Source organism: Tenrec ecaudatus, chromosome 8 (assembly GCF_050624435.1).
Source record: "Tenrec ecaudatus isolate mTenEca1 chromosome 8, mTenEca1.hap1, whole genome shotgun sequence".
In the NCBI taxonomy this organism is placed as follows: Eukaryota; Metazoa; Chordata; class Mammalia; order Afrosoricida; family Tenrecidae; genus Tenrec; species Tenrec ecaudatus.
This window is the reverse complement of record NC_134537.1, coordinates 109,030,208-109,046,210: the sequence shown is the minus strand read 5'-3', so window position 1 is coordinate 109,046,210 and position 16,003 is coordinate 109,030,208. Positions and strand designations below refer to the sequence as shown.

The window sequence follows — 16,003 nt, the reverse complement described above, 5'->3', positions numbered from 1 at the left end:
AATTTGTCAATATATAAAAAATTTAAGTTGTGTCCAGCCTTTGACCACTAGTCCTCCTTCTAGGCATCTAGAAATACAGAAAAAATGTGTGCAGTATGTTGTTCATCAGGATTTTATTTCAATGTAAGATTGAAGACAAGTGAAAGCACTCATAGATGAACTATGATGTATACATACAACAGGCTGTTCCTCAGCTATTGACCAATGAAGTGAGTTTGGTGGAAGTTCAATGATGTTAGGATGTACACCAACTGCGAAAGAGTTCCCAGGTGGTGCAGATGGTTGCTGTGTTCTGACCCCGACGGAAAGGTTGGAGAGTCAAGTTCCTCCAGAGGTATCAAGGAAACAAGGCCTGGCAATCTGTTTCTAAAAAACATCAGCCATTGAACAACGGATGCAGGGGTGCAGTTCTGCTTTGAACTACAGGGGTTGCACTGAGTCAGGATTGATTCAATGACAACTAGAAGTGGTGGTGAATTAATTGACCAAGGGACAAATCAAATTTTAGTCTGACTGACAGGTACAAGAAGGCTCAGAAAGTTCATGGGCAAATGGAGTTAAAAGATAATAGAATTTTCCACAAATTCTTGATGCCCCCTCATATAATAGTCTCATTGCTATTTTTGATGTCCCCTCATATAATAGTCTTATTGCTATTCTTATGACATATAGTGGTAATCTTGTCTTTCTAAGACTTTCAAACCAGTCTTACATTTTAAAACTTTAATTCAACTTCAGTTTACAGCTTAGGGAAAGAGCACCGGCTACTTAATTAGATCGCCTACGGTCTTAATTCTTTCTTGGGTGTAACTTTCTGACACGGCCGCTTTCTTCATTTTTAATTTAAACTGCTGTGTTCTTAGGAAGCCCTAGAATAACGAGATAAGGTCTTTGGAAGGAAAGAATAATATCAACCTGAAAACTATAGTGAACTAAAGACCACCTTTTCAGGTGTCGTTTAAAAGTACTTGGTATCTGATTGGTAATTTGAATGAGTGTTAACAATGTTTGATACCTGTTTTATAAATCACACAAAGATGAGTGGATAGGTTCTAGGCTGCTTGGTGCTTCTCCACCGCCGAGCTCTGCTGGTGAGTGTGGGGCCGGAGGAAATGCCGGCACCATAAATCGTCCCTGGTGGGACTGCTGCACTGCGGCAGGGTTTGCAAACGGCGTGAAGATACTGGCAACAGTTAAATCGTTTTGTGGAGCTACAGAAAAGAAAAACTAAGTACCTTGGTTCTGAAAATAACACATCTTCCCCAGGGATAATGCATTTGAAATAATTAATGTCTTTTGCCATGTTATAATATCCAATGCATGGAGCTTTTCTCTTTGCATCTTTTTAAAGAAAGGTAGTTATCTTCAAGTTTTAAATTTCTGTTGGGGACATTTGAAGCACAGATTTCATTAGAAACAATTCTGAAACTGGTTGTTGTAATTCAGAGAGTAATTTATGCAAAGTCCATAGTGAAGTGGTGACGGGACATGTTCTCCATTTGTGCTCTCATGGACTATAGGCCTTTGGACGGTGGGACAATTTATTTCTTACTAAATATTTCATCGTTTCCAACTCTTAGGCTTTCTAAAATGTTCTGTATATTTGTTTTAAAAGATTTTTTTCTTTATTTTTACAGACAGGAATAAAATTAAACTAATTAGAACATGTGTTCCTGCAAACATTGACACGCACCTTATCCACATGGCAGTTGAGATGCTGGGGAGAGAGGAGGACAGTGGAGAGCCGAGCCAACTCTGCTGCGATTCCGATGACAAGAGATGTTTCTCCGACTCTGCAGAGAGCTGTTTACTTTCCGAGAGAGTCGGGAAAGAAGGCACTAACACGAAGGTATTAATTATATGTAGAATTTTTATAAAGTGTTTGGTTACTCAATTTGCATATTCTAATAGAGACTACATTATTTTTAGAATTGGTACAAATTCTGATGTAAGCTTCTTTATTGGTGTGCTAGCCTTTTTTTGCTTTTAATAAATCTGGTTTGAGATAGGTAATTTTAAAAAAAGATAGTAAAGGAGAGGAATGTCCATTATTTATTAAGTATAGTATAGAGAATGTCTGCTGAAATTTCACATCTGTCTCATATCTACTATATATCTGGCCTGGCAATTTTTTTTTCTTTCAGAATTGTAGATAGTACTGACTTTAAGTATATCACACTTAGTGTGAAGACAAATTCTATTCTAAATATCCACAACATGATTTGTGTCTCAGTCCATTATTCACAGTGCTCTCTGGCTGACTGGGAGACTGACCTGCGACTCCCAAGACAGATTGTCACAGGCAGGGATCAGACCTGCCTTTTACAACTGCCTTCCAGGCCACTCTCCTTCCGTGGCTGCCTTTGATCATTCTTTGCAGTAGCCACCCGCAACTCAAAGACAGTGCTCCCGCTGATGGGGCTTGTTAGGGAAACTAACCGGATAAAATTCAGGCGAGGAAAGCCTAGCATACAGGTAGGTAGGTGTTCATTCAGTCAGGAGAGTTCCTTCTCTCTGTCTCGCCCTCCGCTTCTCACTGAGCCTCTGCCCTGCTCTGGCAGTGTTACAAAACTCTTTTAAGGCTTCTAATAAATGTGCAAAGGGCATGCCACTCGGCTACAGGGCTCCACCCGAAGGCACCCAGCTCCAACGCCATGGCTCAGCAAGCAGCTCCCCCTTAATTTCCAAGAGGCAACCGCTTCCCAGTTGGCCTTCCTCCACATTGTCCCGGGCTCCTGGGGGTGCGGCTGCTTCTCCTGGGGGTCAAAGCTGTGTCTCCTTGATCAAGGAGGTTCAGTGTACAAACATCTTGGGGTTCAAAAGACAGTTTCCCCTCGCAGCTCTTCTCACTTGCTGGAAGTGAAAATTTCCCCTTCCTGTTTCTGAGTTGGCTCATTGCATGTTCATCAAGGACCCCAGTCACAATTAACTCTGTGACACGCACAGCTGAATCATATACTCCAATCAGTATGGCCCCACCCAGCCCAGCCCAGCCCCACCCCCTTTCTGACTCAGACCCATCAGGAAAACAGGTTGTTTGATAGGAGTAACAAAGGCCTTGCTGAGAAGAGCTGTATTAAATAATTCACCTCATTGCACAGGGACTATTTAGGGTACAAACGTGAATTGTTGCTCCTGGTCTTGAGCACACTGCAAGTTGCTTTTTACATGGACCCCAAATGACCAAGAGGCCAATGTTACTTTAAGTGTTACATTTTATTAAAGTAGCATACTTTGAAAATTACATCTTTGTACCTATGTGCTGTGGAATAAATAGTAATCAGAGAGTAACAATGCTTTAGAAGATGACTCTATTAAAAGCTTTATTAATTAGAAAAGTTGACCCCAGTATCTTCCCTAAAATTAGTCTAAAATTACATGACTTTATCATAAAACTTTATTAATACAAGTTCATTAATTCAGAAATTATTTTAGTTCCTAGACAGTAAGTGCAGCATGGTATTTGGTGGTTTTTTAATGATTAGAGTTTTGTTACCACTTCAGGTTGAAGGTGGTCATAGATGGTCCACCTGCTGGACAACTTATTCCCCAAAAGCTTAAAATTACAGTTTCTTCCGTTCTTCAGTTAAGTTTGTAGACAGCCATGTTCTAGATAACTGACAGGGGTTCCTCTCAGGACTGCTAAAGGCAAAAGCAGCAGTTTGAAACCGCCGCCGTGGGAGAACGATGAGACTCTTCTTGCATCGAGAGTGACACTCTGAAAGCCAAGGAGCAGTCCTCCGTTGGCCAAACACCCTGCTGCACTCACTGTCGGGGTGGGGAGTTGGAGTTCTGAGCTAGGTGTAGGAATGAAGTTAAATTAATTAGAATTGCTTACACTATTTTATTCATTGATCTTGGCACTAACATCTGTGTGGATTAAATGAATGTAACTTGGCTCCTATTCACTGCCTTTTATTTCTGCAACCTATACCAAGTGCCTACAAAGCTCCTATTGAAAACATAAATAAAGTCTCATCTTTCTCTAGTGTGTGAGGGGTTGTTAAATTACAGGATTTTTGTTCCATACCTTCACATTTCTTCCTTAGGAATGCTCAGATCTGTATATTGGCTGTTCTTTTGCCTACCTCCGTGTTTATCACTTCACATGTATTAAAATTTTTTTCTCAATTTTTTCCACTTTGTTTCTTTTTTCATAATCTGTTGTGAATTTATTGTTTCTCAATTTTTTCCACTTTGTTTCTTTTTTCATAATCTGTTGTGAATTTATTGTTTCTGTGGTCTTTATAATTTAATATTTGTTTTTATAATGATTTTTATTGTAATTCTAGTTATTTTCTGGAATTTCCTCTTGAGTTTAAAATTTTTTTGCTTTTGACTTTATTTTTGTTGTGTTATCATGTTTTTTAGCTCATTTTGAGATGTTATCGTTTTATTCTGAACCTAAGCAAAAATGTCTAGTGTGTTGTATTTAGCCTTGATAATTTTCTCTTGCTCACATTCACATAAAATTAGTCTTTCTGTTCTGTCAAAAGGAGGCAAGATCCAGATTTGCGTTTCCAACCTTCCCAAGCTCCTGTATCTTGTTTTTATGTAATATTCAGAATGTGGAGACGAGGCGTGTGAGCTATGCTTCTTTGCTGTATTTATCTAGATGCCCTCTTTTGTGTCTCTTGCCTCTGCCCTGCTCACTTTTGGTATTCCACTTTTTCTCCTGAGAGGGGCTTTGTTTTCTGAATGGCAGCCTTGACTGGGTAGTAAGTTCATGGGCACCACTTGCTATGGCATTGGACCTGAGCTTTCCCACTTTCAGATACTGTTCTCAAAGGATCTATCCTGCTTTCTAATGAAGACTTTCTGTTTTCAGCTTTATCTCCTGTTTTAGAATTATCGAGTTTTCAGATTATGTTTGCTGCTCCTTTTTCTATACAGTTGCTATTACTATGCAGACTTTTGATGGTCAACCCATGTTAGCAGTTTGGGTTTCCTGAAGATACTTTAAATGTAGTTACATTTCCAGTGTCTGATACAGGTTTTCGGTTTTACTAACGAGTTGCTTGAGCTATTTCAATGCTGGAATTCAGAGACATTAAAGCTATGCCCCTCTGCCACCTTTTCTCAGAATTTTTTCCACTGGCAACATACTTATCTTCTTGTTTTTCCGGACTGCGTAAGAGAGGGAGTGACGGTCCCTGCCCCGCCACTGGGTTTGATTATAAATATAAAGTATACAATATTATTTATAAACTGTTTAAGACACTGAAAAATAAGCCCAAGTACATTAGTTATCAAGCCTGAAGTATTTCTCATGAGAAATACTTTACTAAATCAGTTTTACGTGTGAATGAGATTCTGTGAATAAATCTTCTCTTTCTGAGTCAATAGGTGGTGGATTCCAAGAAATTACTGCATTTTTTTGACTCTTGTCTCTCACTGAGAAATTGCCAGGATCTTTTCCATCAACCTTTAACATTTTTGTGGAAAAACAAAGAGTTAAATCATGTAGTAAGAATAAGGCTTACTACAATTCTTATTATTCTGAAGTCCTGGATTTTAGCAGTAATGATCATAGCCATATTGCCCATGTAACTCAATTTGGATGGAAACTTGGTTCTGTCTGGTTTCAAATGCCATGCATGTAAGGAAGCCAAAGGCTTTTCTTCATCTCTGCTGCTCAGAGGTTTTACTCTATCTTCTATCTTAACTGATTTCCTTGCTTCAAGGGGTTCAAACTTTTAAATGCAAGCAATTATAGTTGCCTGTGACTAAACAGGATTTTTAATAATAAGATTTTGGGGAAGCATAGATATTTTGGAGTCCTAGCGGGGTATACATTGGGCCACTAATGTCAAGGTTAGCAGTTTGAAACCACCAGGTGCTCTGAGGGAGAAAGGTGAAGTTTTAGTATCAGAAACCTCTGGAGGAAGTTCTGCCTTGTCCTCTGTAGGGTGGGTTTTGGGTCTCCGCTTTGTCCACGGTCCTTCACATCCATTTGATTGCTTGCTTTTGAACTTCTAATACCTATTCCCATCAACACCTTGTGATCGCACAGGCTGGTGTGCTTCTTTCATGTGGGCTTTGCTGCTTCTGAGCTAGATGGCCGCTTGTTTACCTTCAAGCCTTTAAGACCCCAGATGCTCTATCTTTTAATATCTGGGCACCATCAGCTTTCTTCACCACATTTGCTTATGCACCTATTTTGTCTTAAGCGATCATGTCGGGAAGGTGAGTGTTATATAGTGCCACGTTCTTGTACTGAGGTAAGATTTAAATAGAGACCCAAAGTCCATCTGTTTCCATGTTGTATTTACATATTTATACACACATATATAGAGCTGTACACCTATCTTTATATACTTATGTAATCACGTATATACACACCTATATTTATACATATATATATATATATATATATAATTTTTACTTTCTTCTTCTTTCCTCATCTTTCCTCATGCTCCACTGTCATGTTTACCCATTGTTCACCTATCAGTAATTCCTCTTGGATACATTTTAATTGATCATACAGGAGCAGGAACGCTAGGCCCTCTTCACTGCCAATTTTATAGCCCTTGCTATTGCCCTGTCACTTTGGTTATTGGCTCACCACTCCCTCCCACTCCTCCACACCTCCTATGTCCCTACACCCAAACTGTCAGCCCTCGCTGTCTCCTCAGGATTGCTTCTCCTGTCTATTTTACATAGATAGACATAAAGAGAGAAAAACAAAACAAAAACACAAAAGAAAAGAAAAAAACATGTAAATGGTTCCAAATCTGTTATCCAGTTAGTTTTTTTATCACTACCAAAATGCCCCTTTTACATTGCTGTACTACTTTGTATCTGTAGTATTTTCAGTTCTGAGGTAAACCCAGTACAGTGAAACCTGTGAGGCCTTGTTTTTCCAGACTTCTCATTTTCTGTATCTGTCTGACAAGGCACACATTTACACTGTTTACGTCTCTGATACTGGCAAATATTTGAATGTCCCTTCTCTGTCAGGTTTCTACTATACCCAGGGTCTGGCTTTCACAGGTGTTATAGTAGTATCTTGCAGTGCACAAAGGTCTCACCTGTTCTACTGGTCTTCTCTTCCCTGAAAGGAAACAGATCCCTGGGGAATAAAATTGCTTTTTTATTCAGTTTTGGTTTTCTTTAGCTTTTGCTTATATGTAAGCAGCCCTTCTTCTTTGAATTTCTAACAGCCAACGATGCATACCTTTTTAAGAAATAAAGTTTTACAGGCTTTTGCTAAGAAATTTTCTATTTTTCTGTCCTCAGATATTTATATATAAGAAAAACTAATATAATAAAACACATGGAATAGTTGGTGAAGCTTATGTACCTGAAGCTAACAGACACATTGTCACTTAGACGAAGCAATCATATCATATTATTCTTTGCTGTCGACTCCTGGTGACCTTATGTCACCGAGCAAGCATTGCCTGTACCTGCTGCATTTACATGATCGTTGCGATAAAATCCTATCATTTAGTCACAGTGACTCAATTACCTGTGCTCGAGTGGAAGGTGTGCTCCTGTTAGAATGATTTCTCTCATATTATTGGAATCTATTACTCAAATGGAGATAACACAAATAGACCTGTGGAACTGTTACCTACTGAACATCTTTTTCATGGGTCGATGACATTATATATAATTGTGTTTTCTTTTTAAAAACGTTGTTAGGATGTAAATCTAGAGTTCTGAGGCTTCATTTGGTACATGTATCCCTGAAAGGATGTGCAGTGTACTGTGCATGTGGACATTTGTCCATTTTACTGGGAAGTAGAGCTATAGTTTTTAGCAGATGCTCAAAAGAGTCCATGAGACAGAAAACATTTTTCACATAGTAAAAATTTTGATAATCTGCTACCTTGGGCATGCAGCAAGGTGCTTGCTGATGAGCTACTTTTCTAGTCTGTCATCCAATGAAGGTGTTTGGAGTTACATTCTTTTAACTACCTACCTAATATAGCACTAAACAGCCCTGTTGGTGCAGTGGTTGTATGTGTGGCTACTGACATAAAGGCCGGCGGTTCAAACCCGGCAGTCATTCTATGGGAAAGATGTGGTGATCTGCTTCTGTGAAGATTACGACCTTGGAAACATTATGGGGCAGATAGTCCCAGCCCATGGTGTTCTTATACATTGGAACTGACAAAATGTGGCATTGGGCTTTTGTTTGTGTATGTGTATTCCCAGGCAGGTACTTTCCTAAGAACATTAAATTCACTATTTTGGCCAACCCAGACCCAAGTATACCATACGTCATAAATCTAAGTTAATCCCCAGTATTTTTCTCTCCAAGCAAATCATCTCCACTGTAGTTCTATGAGGGAGCCCTGGTTATGTAGTGTTGTTACACATTGGTCTGAATCCGCAGTTTGAAGCCATCAACCTTTTGCTCCACAGGCGAAAGGCTGGGCTTTCTACACTCATGAAGAGTTAACAGTCTCGGAGACTCACAGGGGCCAGTTCTATCCTGTCCTATCGGGTCTCCATGAGTTCACATCAACTCGATGGCAGTGAGTTTGGTTTTTGGAGAGTTTTTGAATAGGAAATAAAATGACAAAGATAGGATATTGACTCCTCGTGTTTTTTTTTTTAGCAAAAAATAAATGTTGTAAGTCACTATTGTGCTTATTTGTAGTGGTGTTGGAAAAGGGTAGTCTTTTCAGGAACCTGGGTTCGATTTTGCAACTGACATCCATTCTCATTTTCTTTCCTACAGACTTCCGCTGAAAAATCAAAGCGAAAACTACCTGAATGGTTAACCAAGGGACAAGAATCCTTCGCTAATGCCAGCAAGAAATCAAAGATCAAGACAAAAAAGAAGGGTCTTTTTAGTTAGGTTGGAAGTTCCCAGAGGATATATGTGACTTGCTATGTTACAAAAGAACTATAATTCATTTCTTAAGTCAGCATTCCACTTACAGTTTTTGGATCTGCTGAAAGCCAGAGTGAGCCCATCATAGGCCAGGATACACAATTAGGTTTCCTTTAAGAGTGCTGTGAGAAGCCATGTTAAAGTCCTGCTTTCTAAATGCAATGTGCTGTGAATTGCTATAATAACACAACAGTATGGCACTTGTGTGATAGAAAATGCTCCTATCTTATCTAAATCCTATTTTATAAATGAAGAAAGCATAGTTATTTTGTAAATTGTCTTTAGAAGAACGTCTTGTATTTATATTGTTAAACGGCACTAATAGACCAGACCAGTGAAAGTCAAACCTGGCATTCTGTGTTTCATGTATATAGGGAAAGTATTTTAACAAAAGATATCATTTGTACTATGAAGCCATGCACAATGTATTTGATGCACAATTTTTATTGTTTTTAAATAATTAAAACCAGTTCCCGTATATGGAATATATATTCGACTTTTGTTGAGTTTATCAATTGTCTTGACTTCCTTTATTTTTGAGGATGCCAGCTTTGATTGTCACATCTCTTGATGGAGTATATGTGACTTCAGTATTTAGAGCCCAGACTCCAGAGGTGGGTATACTGAAACTTTAAGCAGTTCACCTTATGGCTTATAAATACCGTCTAAAGCAGCGGTTCTCAACCCTGGGTCATGGCCCCTTTGGGGGTTGAACAACCCTTTCACAGGGGTCGCCTAAGACCATTGGAAAACACATATTTCCAATGGTCTTAGGAACCAAGACACCACTCCTCTATTGGTCCACATGCAGATACGCCCACTTACAAGTACCCGGCATGATGACATCATCGCACCAACCCCATGACAGACATCCTGTACAAGTACAGGTGTATGTGATAGAGTTGGCGCCATAAATGTACTTAGAAAGCAGCTGCTGTGTTGGAAACAGCTACTCTGTTAAAACCAGCTACTGTGTAAAAAGCAGCAGTATTCGAGGTAAAACGATACTTCGTGAATTATAATTACTGGGTGAATATAAAATCACGTACTGTGAAATCATCAACTACTGCAAAATATAGATACCTGTACCATGGGAACTTTATCTGGATGCTGATCGGTCTTTTTATATTCAGCTGTGGTTGGTGTGAATACTGCCCCCTTTTGATAGTAACAGGTATGTTAAAAAAAAGCAATCGTAAATCATAGGAAACTTTAATGAACTGTATTGACTGAACTATGCTATGTATCATCTTTTGTATTATTAAAGGTATTGCTCTATATTATTTTCTTTAGCAAACCATCCCATGACACTGAATCATGTGGAAAAGAACATTAAGAAAAGAAAATATAGTGAGGATTTTTTACAGTATGGTTTTACCTCAATAATTACATCAGGAATTGAGAAATCTCAATGTGTTATTTGTTGTGAAGTTCTATCAGTCAAATCTATGAAACCGAATAAACTAAAACGCCATTTTGACAGCAAGCATCTGAGCTTTGCCAGCAAGGATACCATCTTAGGAGCAAAGCTGATGGACTCAAGAAAGCCAAACTTGACACTGGTGGCAAATACCACAAACAAAAGGTAACAGCTGTTGAAACTTCATATTTGGTGGCACTCAGAATCGCCAGTTATGAAACCTCACGCCATTGCTGAGGATTTACTGTTGCCAGTGGCCAAAGATATTCATTCTTTGAGTTATAATTGGAAACAAATTTGTTATGGAATTGAGTGCAATTTACTTATCTAAGGACACGGTCCGCAGAAAAATAGACGACATGTCTGCTAGTATTCTTGATCAGGTAATCTAGAAAATTAAATCTGCTCCACTTCCAATATTTAGCATCCAGCTTGATGAATCTGTATACGCTGCAAACTGTTCACAGTTACTGGTTTACATGAGGTCTATTAATGATGGTGACTTTAAAGATGAGTTTATTTTTTGCAAACTTTGAAACCACAACTGCTGCACGTGATGTATTTGACACAGTTGGTTCATTTCTGAAAGAGTATAAGATCTCAGGAAAAGGTTTGTGGTGTTTGCACAGATGGTGCTCCAGCTATGCTAGGATGTCGACCAGGATTTCAACATTTGGTACTGAATGAGTCACCAAAAGTCATCGGAACTCACGGCATGATTCATCGGCAAATATTAGCAATGAAGACACTGCCACAAGAGTTAGAAGAAGTAATGAAGAGTCATAAGTTCTGTCAATTATGTAAAGGCGAGCACTTTAAACAGTCGACTGTTTTCGCAACTGTGCAATGAATTGGATGCACTGAATAATGCTCTGCTGTTTCACACTGACGTGAGATGTTTGTCAAGAGGAAAAGTTTTAAAACGTGTTTTTGAACTTTGTGATGAACTCAAAACATTTTTTAATCAGAAAGCAAGACTGCAGTTTGAAGTACTTTTCAGCGATAAGAGAACTACAGAAAATAGCTTACTTGGTTGACATATTTGCCATATTGAATGAGTTAAATTTATCAGTTAAATTTATCACAGGAAGGACCAAATGCAACATGCCTCAATTTGTCTGAAAGGATCCGATCATTCCAAATGAAACTTCAGCTTTGGCAAAAAAAAAAAAAGGATGAAAATAAAATATACATGTTGCCTGCCTTATCTGCTTTCTTTGAGGAACATGACATTGAAAGGTTTACTATGATAATTTCTGTGAAAGAACACTTGTATATGCTTGCAGGGGAAAATTCATCGTAATTTCCAAATCTACCTGACACCCTATTTGCACTTGCCAGAAGCCCATTCACAGTCAAAGTTGAAGATGTTCCTGAGACAGCACAAGAGGAGTTCATTGAACTTATTAGCGATGCAGCAAGAACTGATTTCTCTATAATGCCAGTTACAAAATTCTGGATCAAGTGTTTGCAGTCATATCCTTTTCTGTCTGAGACTCTGTTGCATCTTCTTAGTCCATTTCCAACAACATATCTTTGCGAAACAGGGTTTTCCAGCATGTTGGTTATCAAGTCTAAATACAGAAGTAGACTTATTGTGGAAGATGAGCATTGAGCTCTTGCAAAAACTGCCCTGAATATTTCTGATATGGTGAGAAAGAAGCTATCTTAATCCTCACACTGAGGTTGGCTTTTTACCCATACTGTCGAAAAATGTAGCAATGTAGTTTACTGTTGTTATATTAAGACTGTTACCCATGCTACACCATGCTTCAAGACAAAATTGCATTTATTTGTAATTAGAAATAAACATTTCACAATACAGAACAATGTATTGTTTTTGTGATTAATCACTATACTTTAATTATGTTCAATCTGTAATAATGAAAATACATCCTGCATATCATGTTTACATTATGATTCATAACAGTAGCAAAAGTACAGTTATGAAGTAACAATGAAAATAATTTTATGGTTGGAGGTCACCACAACATGAGGAAGGTCACGGCATTAGGAAGGTTGAGAACCACTGCTCTAAAATCGTTGATTGTCTTTAAAAATTAAGAAATAATAACTTCTGAATAAGAAGCTATATGTTTATTATGTGAAAACAAGGAAACCCAGAAAAGTAAAAGAAAAGTCACTCAGTTCTTCTGCCAAGATAATCACTGTTAACTCCCATTATGTGTGTATCCATCCCACCATAATTTTAATCACATTCTTAGTTTTGTATATGAATGTGAATAATACATCTACACTTAAAATATGAAGGTGATCAGTCAACCAGCTGCCATTGAGGTGATCTCAATTTATAACTGCGGCACCATACATGTCAGGATAGAACTTTGTTCCATAAAATTTTCAAGTGCTGAATTTTTAGAATCTAGTGCCAGGCTTTTCTTCCAAGGCACCATTGGGTGAACTTGAACTTCCAGCCTTTTGGCTCACGGCACAGTAGCCATTTTCACCACTCGGGGACTCTTTAAAGTATAAAAGCCCGCTTAGTCCCATTTACCCATATCCTATTACTAACCTTTCTAAGAGGTAACTCCTATTTTTAATACTTGCTATTAAATATGTGTTATTAGTCCTTTGGAGCCTCTTAGAAAGGATTCAAATTGACAGGAGGGAGAAAGATGAAACTTTCTACTCCTGTAAAGAGTTAGTCTTGAAAACTCACAGGTGCAGTTCTACTCTATCTTACAGGGTCACCATGAATCAAAATCACTCAGTGGCTGTGAGATTGGTTTTGTGAGTTACAATTTCTTGGAACCCTAGTGGTGCTGTTTGTCAGGTATATGGAGTGCCAACTGCAAAGTCAGTCGTTGAAACCCACCTGCTGCTCTGAGAGAAGGATGAGCCTATCTGCGCCCATAGAGAGTTACTGCCTCCATCATCCTCTATAGAGCCACTGAGTCAGAATCAACTTCATGGAGTGAGGATATATAGATCTTTAGTCATTTCTAGTTCCTGGGAAAGCACATTGTGCCTGCTAATAAAGAAGGTGAGTGAAAAAGAGGGAAACCCTCTATAAGGGGGATTGACCCAGTGGCTTCAACAGTGGGCTCAAACAGTTGTGTTCTTTGTATGTGCGGTGTTCAACAAGCAATTTTACTTACCATACCACGAAGACCTTTTTTCTCTCTACATGTTGGTCTACCTCGTGTTTACACTATATAATATTCCTGCTGTGGTGGCAGTGTCTCCACTTCAAGGTCGGTGGGTAAACCTACCAGCCACTCTGCTGGAGAAAGAAGAGCCTCCAATAAAGCTTTACAAAGCCTCTAAAGCCGTTTATTGCATCTCTATGTCTGAATGGATTTGGTGACAGAGGGTTGAGGTTATGTAGGATCCATTTTGTGAATATACCGTAATCGATGTAACCATTCTTCCACTGGTGATTTTGCCTTTTTTCTGATTCAGACAGTTTCTAGAAGTGGGCTAATAGAAACATGCTATTTGTTGCATTTCATTTGAGTATATTTGAACATATTTTCTCCCTGTCATCAAGCAGCTTTCCACAGAATTCTCTTGAGATTTAATGTAGTCTAGTGATTCTCAAAGTGTCCTCTTCAGATCGGTGGGGCCCCTGAGCCCTTTCAGGGGATCTGAAAAATCAAAACCATTTTCATAACACCAAGATGCTGTGTCTTTTTCATTATGATGATACTTGCATTTAGAATGCAAACTAGTAGTGAGTAAAACCACTGGCCCTTTAGCACAAATCAAGGCAGTGACAACTGTGGTAGTCACCTAATCTGGTGTCAATTTGAGGATTCAGAGTGTAGGGGTGGAGGCTAGCCTGTCAGTCTGGAGATAGCCAGTGAGACCTCTGTATGGGCATGGCCTTCTGAGAATTCTGGGAAATCTGGTACTTCCTTCTTGGAGGCAGGAGACTCTGCTGATACCCTGGAAGACATAGCAACTGACAAGACATTTGGACCCACCCTGATGTAGCCCTGTGTGTAGAGAGCCATGCAGAGGCCCCTGCCAGCACAGATGTTTCCAATGCCACTGGATCCAAAGACTTTCTACCCACTGGCTTGTGATCTACATTTGGCATCATTGCATGCATGTGTTTCATGAGTCTGAAGAGGACTTTATAGATGGGTATCAGACATGTGGGTTAATATCAGACTTAGGGACTTGATCTGGGCTGGGATGTTTTCTCAAATGTTCAATTGCTCTTGTGTATAAATCTTTTTCTTATACACATATGTATGTCCATGGATTTGTTTCTCTAGTCTACCCGGACTAACAACAATATATTATTTATGTATGCTGTCTTTAAATATATTTTCAGTATCCCGAGTGATGACAGGCAAGCACCTCTAAAGCATTTCTTCTGCATACCAAAGTATGGTTGTAGTCTTAAGAAAAATGCTTGTTCGATTATGAGTTGTGAATTAATGGCTTTTTTCACCGAATACCGTTTTTGGTGTTTATGATTACCATCGAGTTCTCTGCGACTCAGTGACCTTGAGCACACCAGAATGGAACAGTGTCTGTTGTGCACCATCCTCACAATTGTTCCTTGCAGTTGCTTGAACCCATTGTTGCAGCCAGGTCTTCCTGTTTGTCCCGGCCCCTCCACTTTCCCAAGTCTGTCCTTCTCCAGGGACTGGCCTCTCCTGAAAGCATGAAGATAAAACCTCACCATCCTCTTCTCAGGAGCACTCTGGCCATCTTGTGTCCTTTTGGTAGTCCGTGCTGCTTCCAGTATTTTCACCAATGCCATATTCTAGTGCACCAATTCTTCTGTCTTATTCAGTGTCCAGCATTCAGATGCATGTAAGGCAATTAGAAATACATAGCTTAGGTCAAGTGCGCCTTAGTTCTCAAAGTTACATCCTTGTGTTTCAAACTCTAAAAAGGTCTTGTGCAGCATATTTACCCAAAGTAACACGTCCTTTGATTTGGCTACTGTTTCCATGAGCATTGATTGTGTGTCCAAGCATAACAAATCCCTTGACACCTTCAATCATGTCTTCATTTATCATGATTATTAGTCTAGTTGTGAGGATTTTAGGAACTGTCAAACTAGTTTGGATATCTGCTTGTTTTAGCTACCAATTGTGTATAGTTGTAGTGATAGAAGAGTGTTGTGATTGAAAGGCCCTCCCACAGATAAGGAGAATGTAAAGTTCCCTTTATGACAAAGGTTATGGGCTATCATGGTGTGGTAGTTAGGTTTTATGTCAACCTGGGTGGGCGAGAATTCTCCTGTGATATTATCTAACATCATGTGGTCAAATCCAAACTGAGATCTGTGAATCAGCTAAGCAGTTAGGAGAAGAATAGGGTAGAGTTGAAAACCAAACTCAGCTATCAAGTTGATTCCAACTCTGAGACCCAATAGGACAGACTAGAACTGCCTGTGTGGGTTTCCAAGACTTTAATTCTTTGCGGGAGCAGAAGCCCTCATCCTTTTGTGGAGGGGGGATGGTGGTTTCAAACTATTGACCTTGGGTTAGCAGCCTAACATACATGACTCATCGCACCACCAGGCGCCTGTATAGGGTAGAGTAACAAGGCTCTAGAAACTGATGGAATACCACTGAAATGTTTCCTCACTGGAAGCACTTACTCGTGTATGCCTGGCCAACTGATTGGAAGAGATCAGTATTTGTACTTATTCCAAAGGTAACTCAACAGAATGCTCAAATTATACAATAATGTAATTGATATCACGCAGCAGTCAATTTTGTTGAAGATCATCCAACAAAGGTGGTAGC

The 16,003-nt window shown here is 39.2% G+C and overlaps 1 protein-coding gene across 3 annotated transcripts in view; it reads left to right on the top strand.

Moving 5' to 3' along the window:
• The window catches only part of WRN (WRN RecQ like helicase), a 156,117-nt gene extending 144,046 nt beyond the window's left edge, over positions 1 to 12,071 (top strand). For all 3 annotated transcript variants that reach the window (XM_075556718.1, XM_075556716.1, XM_075556717.1), the window contains exons 33-34: positions 1,638 to 1,849; positions 8,693 to 12,071. In XM_075556718.1, coding sequence (XP_075412833.1) covers positions 1,638 to 1,849; positions 8,693 to 8,812 — 332 coding nt within the window. In that variant the 3' untranslated portion in view covers positions 8,813 to 12,071. The remainder of the gene's footprint in view (positions 1 to 1,637; positions 1,850 to 8,692) is intronic.
• The last annotated feature ends 3,932 nt before the right edge of the window (positions 12,072 to 16,003 follow it).